This window comes from Monomorium pharaonis, chromosome 4 (genome assembly GCF_013373865.1).
Source record: "Monomorium pharaonis isolate MP-MQ-018 chromosome 4, ASM1337386v2, whole genome shotgun sequence".
NCBI lineage: Eukaryota > Metazoa > Arthropoda > Insecta > Hymenoptera > Formicidae > Monomorium > Monomorium pharaonis.
In genome coordinates this window covers 12926553-12952947 of record NC_050470.1, presented here as the reverse complement: position 1 = coordinate 12952947, position 26395 = coordinate 12926553, and the positions used below count along the sequence as shown (strand labels likewise).

Here is a 26395-nt window from a genome sequence, read left to right as displayed (position 1 = left end):
ATATGTAAAGAAACAAGTTTACAATTTGAACATTTTGCTTCATGGACTTGAGACGTCATTGAGCGTTCGGCATATATTTACTTACAAAGAAACCAAATGTTTGTAAAAACGTACACTGAAAAAAAAGTAATATGTTGAATAAGATATGTTATTGCGGGCTGCCAACTACAGATATACTCAATACAATAATATATTGCAGTATCAACATTGTACTTGCATTAATAGTAAATATTATTATATTGAGTATTTTATGTAGTTGGCAGCCCGCAATCACATATGTTATTCGCTATATTACATTTTTTTCTGTGTACTCTTATATATATCGTGCCACGCTTGTCGCATTGTAAATAATATAATAGAAATTCTTACATTTTTGCATTCTTTCAAGGTAAGTGTTAATTAAAATTTAAAACATTGTTTATATTACTTTATTTCCCATAAAAAATTTATGAGTTATATAAAAATATTTTTACAATTGCAGATGAGTAATGAGTATAAATATAGATTAATTGAATTTAAAAGTATGAGAAATAATATTAAAAGTGTTGATATTGTGCCAAAGGAATGGATTATGTGGGATGATAAAAAATTGAATACTTATGTCATTTTATACACGGCCTTATAATAAGGAAGGATTAGTTAAATTAATAGTGTACATATACATATATATATGTATTATGTGAATATAAAGAAATATGCACATTATTTAGATTAATATCTTTTATTATTTAATTAAAGAGTTCTTATTTATATAATATTTATATCGTCTCCATAGAAGGAAAAATCAAATCAAAAGTTATGTAAATTAACATGTCCATTGCTTTGTATATACAACAATCTATATTTTTTTTAAAGAATTTAATAATCTTAAATTTTAACAATATAAAATTCTATTTCAATCATGATTGTCACATCAAAAATATATATAAATATCTTAACAATAACCAAACAGAAATTATTTTATCGTTATCGTAGGTTCTCATTAAAATACCCAATTATGGCCTTACATATTTTCCTATGAGAACCTGATATAACTTTATAAGGGTCTGATAATAATACTTATTCATATGGAATACTTATAAGAAAATGGCGTTATATGTTCATTCAGGTACTGATAAGGCAAAAATATCATGTCCTGACAAAAAAAATCAGGCAAACAGAATATGGTCCTTATCGGAATTCGATTTTAATTTCTAGGTGGGTCCCCATGAGTATAGACCCAACTATAATTTTATAAGGATCTGATAATGATACCTTATATGAACCTTATAGAAAAATAGCGTTACATGCTTTTACAATACTGATATAGTACTGACAAGGAAAAAATATCAGGCCCCGACAACGAAGTTAGGCAAACATTGTATGGTCCTTATCGCGATCCTACTTTAATTTCCAGTCGGAAATATGTTATAGCAATAGTTATTAAATAGAAATAGAGCTTCTTATATAATTACTTTAACGTAGTAACACAGATACGAAGTACTTTTATTTCAATGATCAGTGTTATTAATAAAAAAAGGATTATAGTGATATTAGAAATTTAAATCATTTTACGCAAAAAATTCCCGGTTCCATTTGAATCATTGCGGTTTTATATCTGCGCTGTAACAAGAAAAGGAAAATGGACTACCTTTAAGTTCGGCCAACGAAATGGCGGGGATGCCGTCGCTGAATTGGACGAGATTAAGAGGGATAAGAAGAAGAAACGTGACCCCGGACAGTCGCCTCTTTACGTTAGTCAGCTCGAAGGGATAACCGGGTTAGCTCAACAATGAAAGTAATCAAATTTAACACCATCTCTCGAAGAGTGCGTACCCTGGATCTCCGACAAGTGCGTCCAAATTTCTCTGATTTTCCGCAAGGGACAAGAACTGGAGATTGACGATGATTATTGATGAAATATCGTTGTCAAGGATCGATCGATCTCGCGAAAGATAAACGAATGTTATCTTAGAATGTTGTGTTAACTTATAATAATTATTTTTATCAGCAAAATCTGAGAAATTAAACAAGAGCAGGAGAATTCTAAAAACTTTATTAGATATATAACTATACGCTTTTTAAAGATTTCCGATAAATCGAATAAAATAATGTGACTTCTCTTTTTCTTGAAGCGGATTATTCGAAAAACTATGAATTTTCATTTCTGAATTTACCCTCGTGCTCTTTAGTGGTAATACACTTCTATTTTTACATCAATTATTTATAATTCTCTCCGATGCATTATGTGGCTTAATACGCGTCGCTTACTTCCTCTTAGCATTCATAACATCACGTTACATCAGAAAGATCGTTTAACGAAGGCCTATTGGTTAAAGGGTTATAACGAGAACCTGTCGTCGCTTCGCTGACGACATCAGCAATAAACAACACACATATCCAGCGCATCCACGACATGCATCCGACAACGCGAAATAGGGCGATCGACAGGCGTGATAACCGGCAGCACATGCTTCCGGTAATTCAATGAGGCGAACAATGCCGACCGCTCGTAGAACATAGAGATGCGTAAATAAATGTATGATGTGCTTCTGAAGGGTGAATACAGGAAAGGGGCCTGTGCGGGAGGGGCCTGCGCCGCTCTCGCGCCCTGCGGATCCGTTAGGGTGTGAACGCAAATCAATTTGCACGGTGAACTCCCTGCTGACGCGGCGGCACCACACCGAGAGACCGATTTGGTCGGCATGCCCTTCGTGTTACACATCGCCTCAGGACAAGATAGCGTCTGGTTTCTTGTGACTGACATTTGTTAAAATCGCGTTAATAGCGACAGCCGCTGGCAGAAAGTTTGCGACACTAATTCTCGCATATGTGGCGAGTGTACTTTGTGGAAAGGACAAGTGTAATAAGTGCAATTTAGTCAATTGCTACAATATTATTATAAAAACTTTATCAAATTTTGGGAATAAATTTATAATATATAAACATTTTTGAATTTTTTTTCTTTAATATCAAAATTTTTTTATTACACACACACACACATGCGCGCGAGCGTGTATATATTTTATTGGCAAAAGTATTTAAAGAGACAAATTAGATGTAAAAAAAATAATGTGCTTAATGAAGAAAAATAACAAATATGTTATTTTAACAAGCGTAATAAAAGTTTAAAATTTTTCATATCTACGCGCGCGACGGAACAACAAGCCGGTGGCCTTTATTGTTGAAGTAGCAACATTTACGTGCGAAAATTCAAATACAAGTCCCGTGGGACCCCCTTGCGGCGTACATAAAGTATAATATTTTTACAAAGTTTTTAAAATATCAAAGGATTATTAAACATGACTTAGCTATAGATTCAAAACATTTTTGCTACATTATGTACTGTTTAAGTACATGATTGTCAGTATCAGACAACATTTAATTTTATTGTTTACAAAAATAGAAGGACAAGAAGCTCTCGTCAGACAATTTTAACACTGTAAAGATTTGAAGAGTGTTCGTACAGATAACCAATTATCCGTGAAGAGGGGAAACGAGATGCGACAGATGCGTCCTGACGCGATACGCCGCGATGGCGCGTCATCCACAATCGCCGGATTAGCGTAAATCCTCACGGATCGGTTAGATGCAATTAAGTGCATCGTGCGTGGATAAGAACGGTCGAAACGTTGCATGGGCTCCCGCGGGGCTTGTACTTGAATTTTCGCGCGCAAATGTTGCTACTTCAACAACAAAAGCCACCGTTTTGCTTGCCATTTTGTCGTTTAAACGCAAAATTTAGACGCTTGTCAAAATAACATATTTGATATTTTTCTTCACCGACCACATTATTTTTTTTAACATCTAATGTTTCTCTTTAAATACTTTTGTCAATAAACTATCTGTATTATAAATATACGCACATATGTTATTTAAATGATAGATTTAATTGATTTTTTCGGCTTAGAATCAGTATTGTGTGTATGTGTTTTAGATTATAATGATTCATAATAAATATAATAAAAAAATTAATGTTTTGTAAATTAATTTCCTAAAAAAATATTATAGGATTATATTTTTTACCTTTACTCTTAATATTTTTTACCTTTAAAAAAATTGTTTTAATTTTTTAATTTTTTTAAAAAGTACCCATAATAAAACCCAAATTAAAAAAAAAACCCAATCTACGATTCAGCTTGAAGTCTATACATAACTTCTTGTTATTATTAAAAATGTTTTATTATGCGATTACAAGCAACTTTTTAATCTTATACAAATTTGTAAATTTTCACAAATACTTTTACAATAGAATATAAAGTCTCAAAGTTGAAGAAAATGGTTATTGATGGCCGTTTGTATCATCATATCTGGGCTTAATACCGAGTTAAGCATCGAGCGGAGCCATGTGGGCCGAGTTGAGTGAACTCATCCTAATGCTGGGCCACAGCGTAGGATGGTATAATGTCGAATCCGCCGGGGGCCCATCGAGAGCTAACCCAAGAGCCGCCGCTACCGCATCCGCGACGAGTTATACGACTGGGTAACCGAGCGGGTGGTGGCAAAGCCAGTGGCGCTCATACGAGGAACTATTACTGTCCCTTGGGAACGACCATCCATCTCCATCGGATCCCTCTTGCGCGTGCGAGTTGGAATCGGCCGTCCTGGTCTCGCTTGTCCCTCTCGATTCATGTCGGGGACACGCAGGCGCGCGCAACACTCGATACGCAAGCTATTAACCCTCCGTGCGTGCTTTTTGAAAAATGAACAGGCTCGGCTTCGTGACCGAAATGCAAAGCGGCTGTTGGGCACGACGATCTTCGAAAACCATAGGCGATTCTATCCGCAGTGTTATAATTCTTTCCCTGTCGCGGATTGAGTTGCTAGACTGTTAACGAGTGTGTCGATGAACTATCGCATGCGAGGGATGTTTGATCGTGACAAATATCGTTATCTATTCTCGTCTAATGGCTTGCTCGATGCTGTTCTCGTATCGTATAATCTCCGATATCCCACAGAAAAAGAAATCACCTCTTGGTCAACTTAATCGATTAAAATTCTATTTGCCCGCAACTAGTACAAATTATTGTTTAAAATTCAAAATAGATTTGCAACGTTAATAATGTAGACAAGATGCTATTAACTAAATTAAATTAAACCAAGCTTATTTGCAGACTTTCAAAGACTTGTAAATCCATAAATGTAAACAATTGCAACAGTTTCTATCATAAATTCAGTTTTAAAACATTTAATTTAAAATCAAAATAAAAGAAATTTTGATGTCTTAACAATTTATTCTTATACGAATTTATACAAATCTTATTCAATCTCTACGAATCTATCGATTTGGACCGATAAAGAAAATAGAATTTTTATTGTCTAAAATAGAACTGGCCGAACTTTTTATTATTATAGGTTTAACATTTTTAGTGTGCCATTTTGCTATAAAATTGCTAAAATGCAGAAAGTAATCTTAATTGTACTTTTTTCTCTTGTATTAAGCAAGCAAAAAAATTCTGTTTAACAGAATTTATTTCTTTTAGTATATTTTACTATCAAAATATTAACTGTTTTCAAAACATAAATTTTATTTTTATTTAGATCTTTGAATTTGTTTGTTGTTTGCAATTATTCTTTAATAGCTGTGAGAATTTCTTTAGGCATATTATTGGAAATGCTTTTGCATATTATTTATGATAGCAGCACGTGTGTCGCTATAATTGATCACTTTAGGTTTAAAAGGATAAAAATTCGACGATATGTTCCGATTATCAAAACTTAGAATCACCTGTATATCAGCTTTCGTCGGACACTCCTTTTAAAAAAGCCACTGCAACCATTGCAGGCGAGTATTCCATAATGTTTGCCGGAACTGGTGTCGCCGCAAACCACGCATATCAGTCCGAGACTACGCGGCGGTTTGCTGCCATGCTGTGATTGTTGCGGCTGCTGCTGTTGCTGCTGTTGCTGCTGCTGATGTTGTACTTGCCCTAGCAAGTGCGGATGACCATTTCCAAGCGCAGTTAAATATGGGGACCGGGCCAGAGGAAAATCCGTCGGCATTCCTCTGCAGAGGGGTACTGGACATTCTTGAACCGATCGGGAGGCATAAGGATCATGGCTCGACGTGGATCCTGTTGCCCCTAGTGGACTATAACGTTCCGGCAGGCCTGGGGAGATGACACTGCTTTCACCGGAATCTAAAATATAAAATAAGTTGGTTTATTTTTACAACAAAATCTGACAAAGACAAAAAAAGTATTGTAATTAGGAACCTGGACCAAATCAAATTACGATCCGGTTTCGGTTACGGTTCTTAATTTTAATATTATTTAATGAGTAATTATCTAATAGTAATTAATTATTAGTATTTAATAATATTTATAATTAATTAAGTATCGGGAAAGGAATCAATTTTGATTGTCCCATCAATAAATCCATTCCTTCAAACGAAGAAGATAGAATAAATAAGAGAAGGAAGAGAAGGAGAAAAACAGTGAGAGTTGTTAGACAATAGTCCACAAAATCGTCAACAAAGAGTAACAAGCAAAATGTGTACAATACATATACAGAATCCTATTTCTATCTAAAAAATGCATGTAAAGTCAATTGCATGCATCTCTCGAAATTTATTGTTGTCTCTTTTCCGCGATGCCGATTGATTCTCTCGCTGCACTTACTTCGTGTTGCGAGAATAGCTGTCATTACGATTGAATTTTGACAGCTGTTAAATATGTATTGTTATCTATACAATTATCGTTGTAATTTATTTTTAAAAAGTGACAAATAAAGTCAAATAACGCGCGCGAAATGCGTGTTTGTGGTGTCTAGTATATATAAAGAAACATACAAGTATATAACAAAAATAATAGAAGTAATGAATTATTAAATAAATATTATTTAGTAAGTAATATTATTTTCAATTACCCTAAAAACATATTTAAAATTTATAAATAAATGTGAGGTATTAGTTATCCATTTTAAAATAGTAAAAATTTCAACACAAACAAAAATAAAGAAATAAAAAAAAAATATTAATAATTTACCCGTAATAAAAATTTAGGGTTGTTTCAATTTCTTGGTAAACTTGTCTATCAGGTAAGCATGTGTTTATCTTCATTTTCTTTTTAAATAAATAAAGACATGCATATTTACCAGATAGGTAAATTTACCAAGAAATTGGAACAATTAGCCTTTATAAATCATACATATTGTGAACGTATCTTCTATATTACTATATATAAGTTGTTTATGCGCCATTAGTATGTCTTTTATTAATGTTGAAACAAAAACTTTTATGACAATTTGAAAGTTTTCTTAGAAAATTTAATAGAGAAACAAACTTGTAAAATATTATTTATTAAATAATACTTATTTAATAAGTAATATTTTATTTAATGAGTATTATTATTTTCAAATAGCGGTAGTTCTATTTTTTAATCATTTTTCTAATATCTTTTAAAAATATTTTTATATTTACTTTCAACCTGATTTTTTTTCATTTCTGGTCTAAAACATTTATATTACAAAAATTAAGAAAAAACAAAAAAGAAAGTTCTAAAATGTAATTAAATGTAATACAAAAAATGAAATATAGATCAAATAAAATTAAAATAACCTTGTTTCTTTACGACAGAATATCTTATTAGCTTTAACAAGCAATTAATTTTCCAACATAAAATATAAAAATATTATGTAGAAGTAAATTGTAAGAACTGAAAAAATATACTAAAAAAAACGTAAATTGAAAATAATATAATGGTTCCGGTGATCTAAATTTAATATTGCTTGTAATATTGTTTGTGACAATATTTGTCTTTATTTGATATTATACTAAATAACAAAAATAAAATCATGCTTATAGCGCTATGATTGCCAAAGCAAGTGCATTATATAATATTTAAGTAAACTGTGACGTTTTAACTGCTGTAATTATAACTACAACAAATAGAAGAGATATCGGTTGCATTTGAAAAGTGTGATATTAGCGATTGAGTCTGTCTTTATTATTGAATATAAAACAATGATAGTATGATGCAATAATGCTAATAATAACTGAACGAAGCTATTGTAGTATTCTATAACCTTTTATTTAATAAACTCTCTTTTTTCCCTTATCAGACTTGACATCCTTATAATCAAATTGTGTAATTGTTTTTCTTAAATTTCTTCTAAAATTTTAACAATTCGCAAAAAAGAAGGGCATTAAAGAAGAGCGTAAATAAATATCCCAAGAAAACTTTATAAATTCAAGACTTGTAAATCTATGTAAATGTGCACATGTAGAAAGCGCACATCATAAAAGTACGCTGAGAGGTTATTAGCTTTTGAATAAGAAGCTAAGAACAAAGAAGCATTTAAAAATTCACATCAAAGCCTCTTTTTGGTAACAAGACCAGAACGCCAAGATTGGTAAAAACTGTAAAAAATTAAGCATAAAAGAATATTTTATAATGAAAAAAGTTTATATTACTTTGCTATTAATTGTTAAGTGTAATTAAAATGCAATTTAATTACGTTGTATTTCAGCTTATAGAACATACATACTGTTAAAGATTGTATAAATATTAAAGATCTAGATATAAAATTATATCTGTATCAATTTGTATACATATATGTATGTACACCCCCCCCCCACACACCCACCCACCCACACACACATACACACACATACACCCCCCCCCACACACACACACACGCACGCGCGCGCGCACACACACACACATATATATATATATATATATATATATACACAATACACAGGGTGTCCTATGGAAAGTTGCTGAAACTAAATGATTGTTTTTTCCTTCCATGACTTCAGAAAGATCTTATACTTATCGTCTATTAGAGAGTCTGGTTTTATTTTGACAGCAAAAGAAGCAAATCTGTGCACGTCAAAATAAATAACCAGACGGAAGAGGAAGTTTATCTCATTGAGTGTTTCTTCATCTATCTCTAGATGAAAAGTGTATAATAGATGCTTATATGGAGTGCTTATAGTAAGTTTCGGACTTAAGACGGAAATAAAGTTTTGAGAAAAATTACATTAAAAAATTTTAAGTTCATCATTTATTTAAACTTGTGCATTACGCGTCACATTTTCTGCAAAAAATCACAATTAAAATAATTTTTGCGTTGTTTTTAACAGAATGATTGAGAATTTCGTGAATTCGCTATTGTAATTTGATGTCAGTTAAAAATTTCCTTATTTCAGACAAAAACATCGAGTAATTTCATAATTTGTTATTAAATGCATATGTGGAGATATATTTATATGTATAAAATATACATGTCAAATGAAATTAGAATTGTTAATAATATTAGTTTGATTCTTGCACAACTTAATTGAAAATATCGCTCAATTGTTAAATTACCTCGTGCTTATCTGTGATTATAACTTTAATTACAGTTTTAATTATAACAAGCTTCAATTTAGGTAAATTATACTTATGGCATTTATATACATATTTCTATTAATTTAATCCATTACATTTTCAACGAAACAAAAAGATATCTGTTTTTAATTACACAATTTTCTACAATTTTGTGTACACACATCGTAAAAATTAGTTCTATTTACAATATTATAATATAATTATTTTATTTTGAAAATTAATATGATCTTTGTGAACTGCAATATAGCAATTGAGCTATAAAAGGAAAAAATCAAATCAAATCGTCTCCCCCAAATGTAATATCACGTGATTGTGATAATCCATTATCTTTTTCGGTCGTGGAATCGTTTTCTTCGCAATGCGACAAAAGCTTGAGATTTACGATCAAAGTATCACTTTTCCACAATAACTTGGACGTTTTTATTTTGATCAGCTGGCCATTACTTTCGACTTAATCCCAAAAATCTCTTTCGCACTTTCGGATAGCCAACCCCAACCAGAACAGATCGAAAAGTCCCGCCACATCTTTAATTGACTTTGGACAATGAGGGTTGTTAAAACATTGATCGCATACATAAAATAATTGCACATATCCTCTAATATTTTATTGTTATGAATCATAATGAAAATCACGCAAACATTTTGCTGTTATTCATATTCAATTAATTATTGATATCATTTTGTATTGATAATAAAAAATTTAAATTATAATTTCTTTCATAACCGTCGACAAGAATAACTTTAAAGGATTCTTTATGTTTTTTCTAGGATAACATAGCATCTTTGTATTATATAATAGCGATTAGATTTTATAATGATATGTATTTGAAAATGATTAATTTTTTAAGTGAACAACAATATATTTTTCAAGACTTCTTTAAAAATATAATATTTTTATAAATTATCAATTATTAATTTTAATTGAGAATGTATGTTTGCACTTTCTGCAAAATAATTTAAATTAAAAATGTATTAATTTTTATTCTTTAGGTAAACTACATGTATGAAATTTATATGAATAACATTACATATTTATTTCATAATATATTTTATATTTTATTTACATTATATGTGTTGTGTTATTAAAAATTAAATTAATAAATATTAAGAAACAGGTCAATACACAAACTTAAACAGTTATCGAAATTGTAAAACAAATAAAAAATAATGAGCAATATAATGTTAATTTTTCGAAACGTTTCGACTTTACACACAAAGTCCTCATCAGTCGTAATAAAGTAAATTATATATTTTATATATAATTATATATTTTATTATTTTATTTTATATATTTTATAATATAATATAATATTAAACAACCGGAGTATTATCAAAACTGTTAATATTGGATAAATAATCGAATAAAAGGCTTATAATATTCATATATCGCCACGCGTCGGCAAAATATTAACAAAGACTTTATACGCAATACATATTACATATTTAAAAAATCAGTATTTTTTTCATTCGTTAACGAAAAAACGTAGTCAAAAAGAAATGGTATTTTTTCGTTTGGAAATGAAAAACATAGTGTCAGACAATTAAAAATGTGGGCATTTCCGGTAAAACTTGTAAATAAAATAGTCTTGTCAATAAAACACAAATGTGGAGAAACATCTATAATTGATAAAAAACAAAAGAAACTTTGTATTATTTATAAATTGTATAAAACAAAAAGCGTAACAAATTATATAAACTTACTTGCGCTAATTACAGGAAGTAATACGAAACTAAATTACTATTAGACGAAGTGTTAAAACATTTGTATCATTCGACAGTCAGAGGCTTATTTATTGTCCGTTAATAATTTTTGGATAAAATGTCAAATAAACAATAATAAGATTTATCAATAAACTCTGTGTCTTTTTGTAAGTTGATTCCGTGATTTGTTCTTTAATGTAAATTATTTCTGAAATTAATCTTTTTTAGTAATTTGGTTAAAAATGTAAAATCTTAACGTTATTCTAATCAAACAGATGATTGTTATTTAACATATGTTCTATCAACACAAAGTGTCTCGACAATTCTATTTTAAAATTATTCTAATGTTAAGTTGCCTTCTTGTCTGTCCTATGTAAGAAGCATTACAATTTTTAATAAATTTTGTATACCACGTTGTTTCTTAAATTTAAATTAGTTTTATCTTTCTGCACTTCAATAAACATGTTTAATTTATTAAAATACCCGTATTCTAATGCTAATCTCTTTGAAAATAAGATTTGGAGGATATGTGTTTTCTAGTAATACATTAATGTAAATTCAAGATTTTTCTGTTGAAATATGAGATTAGACAACAAAATTGCTCTGTCTTATTAAACTGTAAATTGTTCCTATTGTGTTCCTGTTATAATAAAGAGGGTGATACAGAAAATACGACAAATATTTTTCTGAGAACGTTTCTTTGTGATACCAATCAATTTTTATCGTGTTGTTCCTCCATCTTCAACGGGAGATCTAAACTGCGTTCTGAAATTCACTGCTAATACTGATAATCTATAATATATGTAACATAAACTATAGATTTTCAGTACTGGCAGTGAATTTCGGAACGCAGCCCTAAAAAGCTGAGGGTTCTTTTCTAGTTCTAAAGTAAACTACAGCCTGCTATGAAAACTATTAAACATATTAATAATTTTTGTGGTTCTTTTAACTAGTACAGATAGTAAAATCGTCAACGTAGTGATAGTACAGATAGTAAAATCGTCAACGTAGTGATAGTAAATTGGAATTTCAAGGGTTCAACAGGTTTAATGCTTTATCTTCAGGAATTGCAAAACTACGTCAGCTATGATAAATGATCCCATCGAAGTTCCAAATATTTGCTTATAAATTTTATTGTGCTCAAGCTCTACTCACTACGAAATGGAACACATTGCACTATATGTAACATATGCGAAAGCTTTTCAAAAGTTCGATTATTCGTGTTATTTCTGGTGTTAACAAATGTCTGCGTGATATTTTGAAATTTTTGCGACACGTGCAATGTAATAAGAGTCTTTTCCTTATTACACTTTGTATAACAAGTATCGTTTATTATATTCCAAATAGCAAGGGTCACAACGCTAAAGTAGGTAATGCTAACAAAACGTCATTTTTTAGAAAAATCTAAAATATTCTTTGTACTATCTTTATGTATCTCGGTCAAAAAAAGCGAATAATCAATAATCACTTAAATTAAAGAGAAAAGATTCCCCTAAAAGATACAAGAAACAAATATTTTCTATGGTGTTTTTACACACCAGATGTAGCACAGCAAAGTTATATACTAAAAATTTATGTTAATAGACCAAGCTTTATTATTATGCCATTTTGTAAGAATGATAATTATTAATATTTGCGGAAACCATTTGAAAGAAGTTTTAAGCTTTAAAATGTTTTTTTAGTTTTTATCCTACGATAATTTTTCACCGAGTTATAATGGTATAAAAATAGTTTTTTTTTATTTTAAAAGGCTTCCCTTATTTTTCTTATTAGTATTTGTACACCTTTAAAATTGAAATTAGCAAGCAATGAAAAATATATAAATTTATCGTCTGTCGAAGACGTTATAATTTCTAGCAGTAATTGTAGGAACTTACAATTGTAGGAATAACCAAGCACAACAAAATCGTTCCGCGCATAGACGCTATCTTGACATCATCTCGTTGTCAATCCACATGGTAATTCTCAAATGGATTTTATCTGACCCCGCGGCATTACAAAGTCGAAACGAGTTTTCGATCGAGTTCGGGGTCGGCCGGCAAATACGATTCCGGCGAGATCTCACGCTTCACTGAGGATACCAACGCACAGCGTGACTAATAAAGTCGAGCCAAGTAGAGAAGCGAAATTGTATTTCGTTTGATCACGCAGATGTTCATTGCCATAGCACACGCGACTTTTCCGGTGAAACTTCATCATATTAGCAATGTATTGTATTCCAGATTCTCGTCTTCTTTATTGCACACTTTTCGTTGCCAATTTTTAGAGACTGCAATCGCATTTTTAGAAAAGTACAATTTGATTGGAACAAGCTTATGCAAATAAAAAGATATGCATCATATCTTAATTAACCTTTTCAGTCACGCAATTAGGGTAGCTAGTGAATCTTTGTGCTAAACATGCTATTATAGGTTTTTGGGGTCACTAATAACGAATCCGTTATCAGATTTGCAAAATTAAAAATGGCTAATTTTGGTTTGCCATTTTAGATTCACCATTTAAAATTTTACAAATCTGATAACGGATTTGTTATCAGCAATCTCAAAAATCTCTAGATATAAGGTTTCAAGAAAATTGATTCAATAGTTTACGTACAAAAAAATTTAATCTATAAAACAGTGTTCTTTTGTGTTTCATAGTTTATAGTTATTAAATTATGTATATATTTTAACTAATGATTATTGTAACACTAATTTTAAACCTTTTCAAGATTACAAATAAATAATAAAAATAATTATTAAATTGTACGTTTTACAGTGATAAAAAGAAGGTTGTGTAGGTGGGATATATATGTCTCACTGTAACTAAAAGGGTTAAAGCATATGCTTTGTTTAGACCGGAGGATAATCCTGCTTGTGGCATATCCAAGTATACATGCAAACATTAATGCCTGAACATATTAATTGCACTAATTCAGAATGTGCCTTTTTCTTTCCAATGGAAGCATGTAGAAAAAAAAAGTTCTGTATCTGTGTACGTTCGTCCATCTACGAACAAAAATATGATCTTTGCTTGTTTACTCTATTCATTCGGATAAGGCACAAGTAAGATCATCCTTCGGTCTAGATAGAATATTATTTAAAATATGTTAATTTTATAGATTATTCTATTGTTTGAGTATCTATATAAAACTTGAATGCAATTCTCTTTAAAAGTTATTTATTTCTTTGTCAGATCTTGATTCTTACAATATGTAAAATTGCGTGTATTATTTATTTGCAAATTTGATGAAGAAGTAGATTTATATATAAGTAACGATTTACATATATATATATATATATATATATATATGCATAACTAATATAATAATTAAAAGTTTATTTGGATTCATACTTATTTTAAAGTTATTTATCTAAAACTCTGCAGTAAAACATGCCATTACATTGCAAATAAAACAATCACAAAACAAAAAACAAAAACACACACACATGAACCATTATAAGCCTAATTGCTTCGTTTTTTGTAGCTAATTTTCAAATTTAAAATTCAGACATTCACGATCAAAATTTTGTCATTGATAAAAAAAATTAGAAAATCTGTAGTTTTAAATTTTTATAATTTTTAAGCTGGTATTGTATAGTCAAAACGGTTTTCATTGCGATATGTGTTATGTAATTGTAAAGGTATGTACATTAACAATAAGTGTTCTCAAGATGTTTGAAAAATGTATTTGACACAATTATACGATTTATATTTGTCCGTATTATAGAAATACATTTACGGATCAAATATTGCGATAGATTACGGGAATTTTTATTAAAGTAATTTTGCGTAGAAAGTTGACGACGTATATCATGCAACGCGTGTTATAGCAGAATCATTATGGTCCCTTCATTCATTCGACATAAATATTTATATATTCGCGATTGTTCTTACTTCCTGAGCTTTTTCCAAACTCATTTCCCGATGTAAATATTATTTGTTTTCGCGATCCGTTCGGTAAGCCTTCAGGGAACGAAGGAGGAACGGAGATTTTCGTGGGGTGCCAAAAGCAATTGAGTACAGTAACTTCGTCATCACAAAAAGAGATACTCTCTATAGTTGCCAAAATTTTTCTTCCTTTCGACATGGCCTTTTGAAAATCCTAACCTTATCACTTGTCTTTGAATACTATTACTTGAATAATCCGACTATCGAATCACGTAGCTACTGATTGTTATCAAATCACATCGGGACAGGCGGCCGATGTCAATCTTATTAATTCAACTCACGTGACTTTGTATAAGCGTGCGGGCTTTTCGATCTCGTTAACATACACCCCTTAATCCTGTCGATTAACTAAAGTATATTCTAACACGTTGATTCAATCTTTAGAACAGCAAAAAATTTGTTCGATGATGACATTGAGATGTAATCAAATTATGATAACCTTCTTTATTCATGAATCAATAGTCATTTGATCATCGATTAATTATTTCGATCTTTGTATATAATTTGTGCATTACATAATTGAAATATAAAAGATAATTGTAAAACGTATCATTATATTATAAAGAAATATATCCTCATTAAATCAATAAAACATATTTGATAGTTTTATTTTTATAAATTGAACAGAATTTTTGGTTATCATAATTCTGATTGGATCTATAAACTTTTATTTATAGCAAATAAACAATAGAGTTCTTGTTTTTATAAATAAAAAAACATAGCAGATACAATAAAACATGTATGATAAACGATTTTTCAATGACATTCTAATTCAATAAAATAATTTTTTTTTCTTAAATGCAAATCGCCAAATTTATATTGGAAAGTAAAAAAGACATATATTTTAACAATAAAGATTTTTAATTTTGTAGAAAAATTAATTAAAAAATTGAATAATTCTTAAAAGTTATATTTACCAAAAAATTGTATCTTAAATATTATTAGAAAATTCGTGTTTCTAGTGCAATTATGTACTTATTAATAACTAATCACTACCACAGATTCAGAAATATATAGATTCCAAATAGTTAACAAGAAATTTTATTTAACAAGAAATTTATCAAGAAAGTATATTTAATAATAAAAAAAAAATTAATCATATTATCCTGATAATTCCTACAAGAATTCTGATACTTTTATTTTCAAACAGGGATATTTAAATCTAACAATCAAATAAGGCAAGTTTTTTTCAGTGATTCTATTTTTAAATTACTTCATACGTATCAACATATAATTATATTGTATACATATTTTTTAATTATATACATATATATATATATATATATGTATATAAAAGTTCGTATACACACACACACACACACATACATGCTTGTAAATTACGGCATTAGGCTAATAAAATTTTGTCGCGGTGCAATCTGTCGGTCGCGCGCGGTAACTTAACTGAGAAGAGAAAAATGATAGTCCAATATAAAATACACACTCGCTATAAGCCACCCGTGCCGAGAGTAACGCACGTAAAAGCAGGGGCGTCAAATTTCATTAGCATATCAATGCTGGCGGATGGCAAGGTGCCACCTGCGCCCTCGTATTATGGGATCATCGAGAAAAGCGAGAGAAGGGTGGTGGTTGTAAGTGGGGGCCAGGGGTTGCGTTAGTCAGAGAGATAAAAAGGAAGAGATTTGTTCCTCTTTTTCGATGCATTTTTTGTTAATTTCGGTTAACCGTTAACGCATCGTGAATGCAACGAGTATTTCTTATATTTCTTCGTATATTTAATGTTATGCTACTTTCAGCAAAAGAAATATGTTACAAATTAATTTGGATAATAACTTGAACAAAAATACAAACATGATTTAAACAGACTCTTGTGAACAAATTTAATAGATAGCAACGTATTGTTTGCAGAAGTAAATGTATTTATATTTATTTTCTAAAAGCTAAAAAGAAAAAATATATCTTGTATTTATATTTAGTGCCAAGATTTAAAAATATTGAAACAATATTACTGGGATACCGGGATCCTAAAGTCGTCTGCTTTATCAATATTTTTTAAAGAAACTAATCTTTTAATTGGCTTTATAATGAAACCTGTATACTACTGTGATAAAAAAAGAAGGTGAATTTTTCATTTAAACTTCACGGGTACTATAAAATCATGAAATTTTTTTGTGGGTTGGTAATACTGTCTTTGACATCTATGCAGAGTTTCATGTCAATATATTCAATTGCTGCAGAGCTATATGTATTTTTGTAAACATACAAAAATGAGTTTTTCGATTTTTATTATGTTTGATTTTGTTGAGCAAAGAATTTGCATTAAATTTTGCGGAATGAATATTCAGCTGCGGAAACGTTGAGGATGTTGCAGAAGGCCTTTGGTGATAAGGCCATGTCGCAAAAAAATGTTTACAAGTGGTACAAAGGCTTGAAAGAAGGCCGAGAACGAGTTCAAGTCGGACAGCGACCCATAACGTCGAATTTAACAACAGCACGTTGCAATAAATATAGATTATAAGAAAATTTATAGAATTAAAATGTTAGAATATTCAAACTTACATGTCAATGTCCGTGGATCAAATGTACAATATAAATTGTGTTTGAGTAAAAGTTAAAGCGATAAAACAAATTGTAAAGGAACATCATGTGAATTGCGTCAAGCTGATAGCAAGTTTTCAAAGCGACTAAGAGCAAAACAAGAAGTCATAAGGATATATGTACATGAAAGTAAACATTAGGCCAACATTATTATTCTGTTATACAGAGTGTTTAAATTTTCCGTATCTTTCTGAAGATTTATGGAATTATTGTTCTTTTTTATAAAAAACATCTCAGCTATTTCATGTTTTTTTCTATTTTTCTCTATATGAATAATTATGTTTAATAATAGCAGCGCTAAGCTTTTGTATAATAATAAAATATTTATAATATTTGTAATCAATCACAATATCAATCTCTAGTCTGATTTGTGCTTAACGAAAAACCAAACTATGAATCCCAGCTAAAGAATAATAATAAAAAGTAGATGTTCTATTTCGTAAACATTCATTTTTATAGTTGGCGCATTTTCTTTATATCATTACTTTTGTAGATAAAAAACTTAATACTCTCATTTTGTAATGTCAAATTTAAGTTGTTTTGTACAAGAATACATTTTTGAAGGCGTTTTTTGCACGTGTATACTTGGCGCTTTCTTGTATCTTTTTTTTAAAAGGGTAATTTTGTCATAATTTTACTTATTCTGCAGTGTCACGTGTTTAATTTTTTAAAATAATATAAAAATTCTCAAGGCAATTTTAAGTCCGTATCAAATTAAAAATTGAAATCGAATTGAATTGAGATAATCTTGTCGATGTCATTCAAGGTCAAGTTCATATCTTCATCACACTTTCTTTTTAATATTCTACAAATTTTAACTGAAACGTTTTTACCTTAGTGAACATAGCACCCTCGCTACTATTAAAAAGAAGCTTGGACATACGGCATAATTTTCTACTAATTATCTGCTAATTTTTTGTTATAGTTGCGAATTTTTGGCTCCTATCTGTTCGCAGGAAATTAAGAACAAAGGTGGAGGTACTAAGTTCACGTGATGTTAACATCCCCACTATTAAAAAAACATAAACAAGAAAACAAATACACCAGAATTTTCTGCTCATTTTTTGCTTTATGATATTGTAAATATATATTAAAAATATTGAACGATTATCAAAGTATCGATACTCAAAATCATCGTACTGTAACGGTATAAGATAAAATGATTAAAAATAAAGAGCTAACCACGACTAGCTTAAAAGTACTTCTTCAATCAAATACTCGTAAAATATGCAATTAAAATTTTAAATTTGCAAAATAACTTTTAAAAATCACAAACATACAAGAATAAAGTATCCTTAAAAAATTAGTTGCTGCATTGACCTTAGTATTAAAATAATTGTCTATTTATCTATTTTTAAAATATCCTGATCCCGAATTTTTTGCCTAATATTTAACTTGTGTAATTCAATTATTAAAGTGGCGGTGCTGACGCGCTCACAAGAGTAAAGTACCTTAAAAGAATTAATTGCTGCATCGACTTTAGTATCAAAATGATCATCTATTTACTTTCTTTAAAAATATCCTTGTCCCGAATTTTTTGTCTACACGTCAACACCCCACGTCAACTTAACAATTGAGTTGCAAGTTAAATATTATGCAAAAAATTCGTGACGAAAATATTTTACAAGCAGCTAAATAGACGATCAATTTTACAGTAAAGTCAATGCAGTAATTAATTTTTCTAAGGTATTTTACTCTTACATGCACGTCAGCATCCCCACCATAATAATTGAGTTACACGAGTTAAATACTAAGCAAAATATTCCGGACCAGTAATGGCTATACACACGTGTACTATATGTACGTATATCTATATGAACAGGTATGTACATATATATATATATATATATATATATATATATATATGCATGTGTGTTTTTTATCTCTCTTTCTCTTTCTTTGTATATGTTAAGCAATCCTTTTTTCTGAATATTATAATTAATTTCAAAGTTCGGAATTTACAAATAACAGAATTTTACACTCATTTGATAATAACACTCTTTCTAGCACACAATAATTATAACTTCTTTATATGTGTAAATAACTTTACTTTATTTTAACCTTCTTACTTTTTCTTCTTATTATTTCTTAACTATTTCTAATTTTCTCCTCCCTTCTCTGTTTCTCTCCCTCTCACCCCCCTTACTTGTCCACTCTCTTTTTATCCATTCTTCTTTTACTTTAATAAAGTATTTCTTCCTCTCTTTCTTTTAATGTAATAACTAAAAATAAAATATAACGCAAAGTATTAACTTATCTCGGAATAAAAAATGGAAATTTTGTGTAACGTACTTATCTGATTGTACAACGCATAATGTTATACGAATCTTCAAATTCGATTTTCCTTCTACGATGTAATATGCATACAGACATTCAGAAACTAAAAACTAACCTCGCGCACGTCATCAGGTTATTAACCCCGAACTGTCACATCATCGCTGTGAAACGTCGTGGACATAAACTTTTCGTCAATTCTTGTGTCCTTATCAACTCGTAAGCTATCTTTTTCTCCTATCGTGCGAAAAGCAACAGTAAAAATCTTCACCATTTGTCCCAGACCTCGCGCGCCGGGCGATGACGACGATATAAAGACGTTTCTTAAAATATTTTACTCTTGATGCGAAACTTTAAATCGCGATATCTTTCCTTGTAAGTCACGTAAAAATAAAAACACTTTTATAATACAAGTCGGATCGAAGCTACCCATTAAGGGGATGCTGGAGTTGTCTATTTTACCGACAAAAAGATAGTAATTTTTATTTCACAATATCTCTTTTTTTCTTTCATAGATTTGGAAATCCTTCTCCAGAATAAAAGAATACGCATTGCTATCAGTCTGTGAAGTAGAGTTTCTACCAAAAACGGGAAAAAATTGTTAATTTGCTGTCACATCATAATAATGTATGCTTAATATAAAAGATCTACAGTTTGTTACAAAATTCGTATTCACAGGCTAGTAGACGACGAAAACAAACAGTGTCGAGTTTTGAAAATTAGATTGTAGTGTCTAATTGAGACGAAATTGCGAAACGAAAATTTAGGTTATATACGCATAAAATGTCGATAAATAAAGCAATAAAAAAAAATATTTTGTTCTCGATATAAAGTCCGATTCACAGATGGATATTAATATGTGTACTTTAATTCTGGAAAAGAATTTTCAAATCTATAAAGAAAATATATATGAAATCTCATTAATAATGCACGAATGACTCTACATTGTCGATCCCGATCAAGTTTGAGAGGCAGTCCAGCATCCCCTTAAAAATTAATCGATTCAGTCGTTATTGAAATCCGATAATCGACGGATTCTCGCAAATAGTGTCTCGCGTAAAAGAAGCAACGATGGTGCCTTGCTACGCGTACACTTGGCGCGAGGCACTACCGTGCCTCTTGATAGATGCAGCTTAATGTTACAAAGCATAATGAGATACAAACACAATACTAATTACATATAGAAAGAAAAATAAAATATCAGAGATTTTCCGCAAACTTTCGTTTGTTTAAATTCTAATTAGAAAGTGTAGCTAATGTTGAAATTTATAATACGCAAGTTAATAAATGGAAATTTACTGATGACTGAGAAAGAGCGTGTCATCGAACATTTCGACGCATTTGTCTACTGCATATAAAATAAACAACTAGATAAACATTTGCGATTCCGATGTCAGACTGAATTATATCGACAATCTTTTTAATTGTCAAATTATTACTAAAGATTATTGTTAAACATGCGCTCAAGTTATACATTTTCCAGTATTACACAGCTTTATTACAATGTCATTAAACTATTGAATTAGAATTTATATAGATGTACTTTTTTTAAAGTCACAATTCTAATTCAGTAAACTTTTAATGTTTAAAAGTATTGACTATTCTTGTAATGATCTTCAAAGTGTTAAGTGATGAAATACAATAAGTAAAACACACGCACACACGCGCGCGCGCATTTTATAGGTGCATACATATGATATAGAGCAAAGGTATCAAAATTGAAACAGTTTTAATACTTTAATAACCCCTCACTTATAGGAAACTAGATATTGCATCAACACTAGATATAAATGAATTTGATTATTCTAATGGCATGAAAACAGGATCTGCTCAAATAATTAAAAAAAAAACCTACAGTTTATACATTTATGGCCTTTTTTATATAAAATCTGCTAAAAATAAATTGTCAAAAATGAGAATTACATTTGTACGATTTTCTCTTGCATATTGCACAGTTTACACAATAGTAAGCATATTATTGATAATATTATCATTTTACATGTTTGTATCTTCCTAGAACTGTTTTGTTTACACTCTTTTCTTTTACATCTACCTTGTAATGTAGGAAATATAAAGTCACTGCGTTAATTGGGATATTTCCGCAAAGTCAGAAACGTTGGACTCAACGAATACTGATGAAAACATGATTTATTTAGATAATTAAAAAGATAAAAACTCACAATTTATATATTCATAGCTTTTTTTTATAAGAACATTAATTAAAACAAATTTAACTTATTCTAATCTTTATACACAGTCGTGTTACATGGTGCATCTTGCAAAACAGTATATTATAAGATTTTGGATAATTGATAAGAAAATTATTATAAAATGAAAGGCTTTTAAAAATAATATACATATACATTATTATATATACACCTTCTATATACATTAACTTGTGAATATTTAATATATGTAAGTTGTAAGATTGACTATATTAATGGTAATTTAACCTTTCGATCATATATAGGTTCTAAAAATGCACAATTTATTAAGTGTTCTTTTCGACATGTGTCGCGAAAACATTAATTATTTAAAAAAATATAAACCAGTATTACAAAAACTATCATACCACTCAATAGAAGACACTTTTTAGTTTATATTCATTTTGTTATACTTGCTTTTTTTAGTTTTTTAAGAAGGATAGTCCAAAAATAAAATGATGTTCTAAATTCTTTTCCCCTATTTTTTTCGTCATTTACTTTAATTAAAATTAATCACGTTGCTTTATTTTAGACAAGAAGATATGTAACGTCAAAAATAAAACTTAAATTTAAAAAACTTGTAATAAAAAAGTATATATAATGTTTTTGACAGTTGATAATTTATATAATAAACTCGAAAAATTATTCTCTAATAACTAACTCAGACTTTGAAACAAAAATTAGTGAAAAAGCTTAAAAAAAAATCATTTAGCACTTTGTCCGTCGTTAAGAGCCGACAATGCGAAGCGATGGGTAAAATGCATACAGATTTACTCCAGCGACAAACTTTTATACGAGTTACAGTTGTGGGGTGGGATAAGTGGAAAAAGAGGGTGACACATAGGCAACGACGTTATGCCATTAGAATAATCAAATCTCAGCTGACCCGACGCGAACGGAGGGAGAAAAATCGTGCGTTGATGCAAGATTACGCATTACATTACACATTACATTATACCACGAAAGAAATGTCATAGCGATATTGAGAACATTAATGGCTTATTATTAATCTACAGCCAAATTCTACGTGGCAAAGGAATTAAGACTTAAAAATATATTTAAAAAAACTATATGTTGCAGTTTTTTTCACAAATATATCTTCTTTATGTAATTATTAGATTTTATCTTGGTAAATCAATACGAAATTATTGCAACTCAATTACTTTATTATCAACTATATTACTATTATTTATAGTTTTGGCGCGTTGAAATGTGTTACAATTATAACGCTCATCTTTTCACATATTACGTGACATGCTAATACGTTGCAATTAAAATTTAACTCTTTTAGACAAGCATTATAATAATGCTTTATGTGATGGCTTGTAATACTTATCAAGATTAAATAAACAAATATAACAATGAATAATAATATTAATAACTTATGTAACAATAAATCGCTAAATAAATTTATTATAAATTTAATTTATTTTTACAAATTTTTATACTTCAAATGTTATACCTATATGCTGGTAGTTAAAACATATATGTTATATTTATACAATGCGCATGAAAACGTTTAATGGATAGAGAAAATTATTCGTTATTTATGACTATAATTGAATGTAAAAATAACCGTGTTAATATATGTTGTTATTTTACTAACACTATAACAGTAACTTATTATCTAAAGTAATAACTGTAAGAAATTCCCATTCATAAATATTTAAATATTTAATTATAGTTACAAATCTCAAATACTATTTTCTTATTGTGCTATTGTACGTTTGACATATAACATAACATATAAACATCATGCTATTATGCAATATAAATACACTCTTTTTTGTGTAATCTTACCGTGTCTAATGCTTAATGGACTGGTAGGACTTCGTGGATGCTCCGAAGTCGTTTCATTCTGCGCTTGTTGATGCTGATGTTGATGATCTTCGGTAGCTGTAACGGTCGTTGCTCCATTCATCGTGCCTATTCGATCATCCGTTATTAGAACAAACACACTAAAATTAGTATAATTTCTTATCAATTTCAACATAAAATAAAAAACAAATGGACACAATGATGTAAATATATTTTTTTTAACTTAATAAAAATGTCCCATTTTAATATAAAATGTAAAATGAATCCATAAATTTAACTTATTTCAATAAAGATGGAATTCAATTTAAATAATATAAGACATCTCTTTTTCACACATACACACACGCACAAACACACACACACACACACACACACACACACACACACATACACGCACACACGCACATGCACGCACGCACACATTTGATATATTTATTTTCACAATTAAAAAAAACTTATTTCTATTTTTGTTATAGAACTTTATTTCTATTATTTTTAATTCATTTTAATCAAGTTAAACGAAAAATTATTTTAAAAAATATTCTTAAAATAATTATTGCAACAATTAAACAGTAACATTTTTGAATTTGCTTTATAATGTAAAAATTTAAATTGAATATTTCTCATCTTTAGCAATAACTTTTCAATTCTTCATGAAAAGAGAAATTAGCTTGATCTATTTTTATGAAAAATTATATTTTCTCTTTAAATGTAACTTCAATATGCTCATGAATATGAAGTAATTCATGGATATGATATGAAATGATAACTCACATGTAATTAATCAAGATTCCGTGTATCCGTATTGTAAAAGGTAGATTACTTCTTCTGATCACTAACTTTTCTATCTCCTTAATTTATCAAGTTCTTCAACTGCCTGATCCGATCTGATTCGATATATGGATGATTCTCTTCAATTCAACGTTCACCACCGTATTAGCGAATGCGACGCAATTTCAATAAAAAGTCCAAAGTCACAAAGCACAATTGAGACCGACGCGACTATGCGACTACCAAACGAGGCAAGGTGAGAAAAGGTGTCTTGCTATTTGATTCGCGAGAAAGATCGAGCGGGAGTGCACGTTAACGCGTTTTATCGCGATCGACATGTAGGCGAAACGATCGTTCATCGATGTCGGATTGGCATATGACGTCTGCGGCGTCCCGATCCGGGATCTCTCGGGCAAGTCGTTGTTACCCGCGGATGACGTCGGCGTCGTCGTCGCCGTCGCCACCGCCACCGCCACCGCCACCGCCGCCACCGCCACCGCCACCGCCGTCGCCGCCACCGCCACCGTCACCGCCACCGCCACCACCGCCGCCGTCGCCGTCGCCGTCGCCGTCGTTGTCGTGGCGCTTGCCGTGCCGTTGGAAGTAGTGGACGAGCGACGCTCGACGCTGATTGGTCCGTCGGCACTTTTGAAGGCGGGATCAGGAGGCAACGCCGGAAAAACGACAAAAACGAGAAGCGGGAGGATTTAACCTATAGCTTCCACGTTTGACGCGGCGCCTCGCCGCGACGCCCGTCGCTGGGACGAGGCGCCTGCGCCGACCTCTTCAGTCCTCTTCGTTGACGCCTGGTATCTCCCACCCTCGGCGACCCGGACAAAACTATCCCCTACCGAAGCGAGACGCTGTCACAGGGAACGACGCCTACCTAAGCGTCGGAGCAATTGTTGATCGTTGGTTATGCGACGCCGAAGCTCTCTTTGGCGAGTTTCACTTCGGATCGTTTGGATAAAAAGTGACGATGCGTTGAACAGCAGCCGAGACAGTTCTTTTGATCTTCCGTAGATTAATTCAAATCTACTCGAAAAATGATCGAACTATTTACCAGCAAAGTGTTTTACTAGCAGAACTTAACAAAAAATTAAATAATTCAACTTAGAATAAACAAACACACATTTAAAGAACATTTATTTAAATTATTTTTATATATAATTTGTGACAAGAGTCTTGTTTGATAAATTAAAGCAAAAAGTGGAACGTTATCGGGGGCTAGCTTAACATAATTATAAAGATGCCAACACTGTATTTATGTAAACAATTTACATTTTTCAATATTGCATTATTTATCAAATTTAATTTAAAACTTTCGTAAATATTCCAAACGATTTTGTAAAAAAAAAATTTGAATCGATAAAACTTTCTTGTTGTTCACACCAGAGAGTCAACGTTCAAAAGAAGATGTTAACGGAGTAATTAATCGAACTTTCGACTTCTGAAGTGTTCTCTAGGCAAATCGAGCGAGATCTAAGGAAATGAGTGCGAGCCGATAACGGCCGATTCCATGCTATGCAACACCGAGCATCATTGTAATAGCGGTGGCGGCGGTTGTTGTGGTGGGCGAAAACTTGACGGCGACTAGGGGTTGCTGGGCTGCTGCCCCGCCGTCGCCATGCTGGATTTCTGCCGTTACCTTTTGGTAATCGTTGCCAGGGATGCGACAACCCCTCCAGACCAACGTTGCCACGCCCTGCGGATCGCGGATGGACCAATAACGCCGGGACATCGCGACGCCGGCGTCCACCAATAGGATTACTCTCTGATACGCTCTTTCGTTTGTCGATGACTGCTGCATGCCCTCCCTCCCGTAAC

The 26395-nt window shown here is 30.8% G+C and overlaps 1 protein-coding gene across 2 annotated transcripts in view; it reads right to left on the bottom strand.

The window, feature by feature from the left end:
• The window catches only part of LOC105834429 (photoreceptor-specific nuclear receptor), a 79193-nt gene extending 54135 nt beyond the window's left edge, over positions 1-25058 (bottom strand). Inside the window, exons 1-3 of one of the 2 annotated variants that reach the window (XM_036285326.1) lie at positions 24572-25058; positions 23780-23905; positions 5708-6119 (exon numbers count right to left, since the gene is read on the bottom strand). In XM_036285326.1, the coding sequence (XP_036141219.1) occupies positions 5708-6119; positions 23780-23900 (533 nt within the window). In that variant the 5' untranslated portion in view covers positions 23901-23905; positions 24572-25058. The remainder of the gene's footprint in view (positions 1-5707; positions 6120-23779; positions 23906-24571) is intronic. The other variant, XM_036285327.1, reaches the window with a different exon arrangement.
• Positions 25059-26395: the final 1337 nt, after the last annotated feature.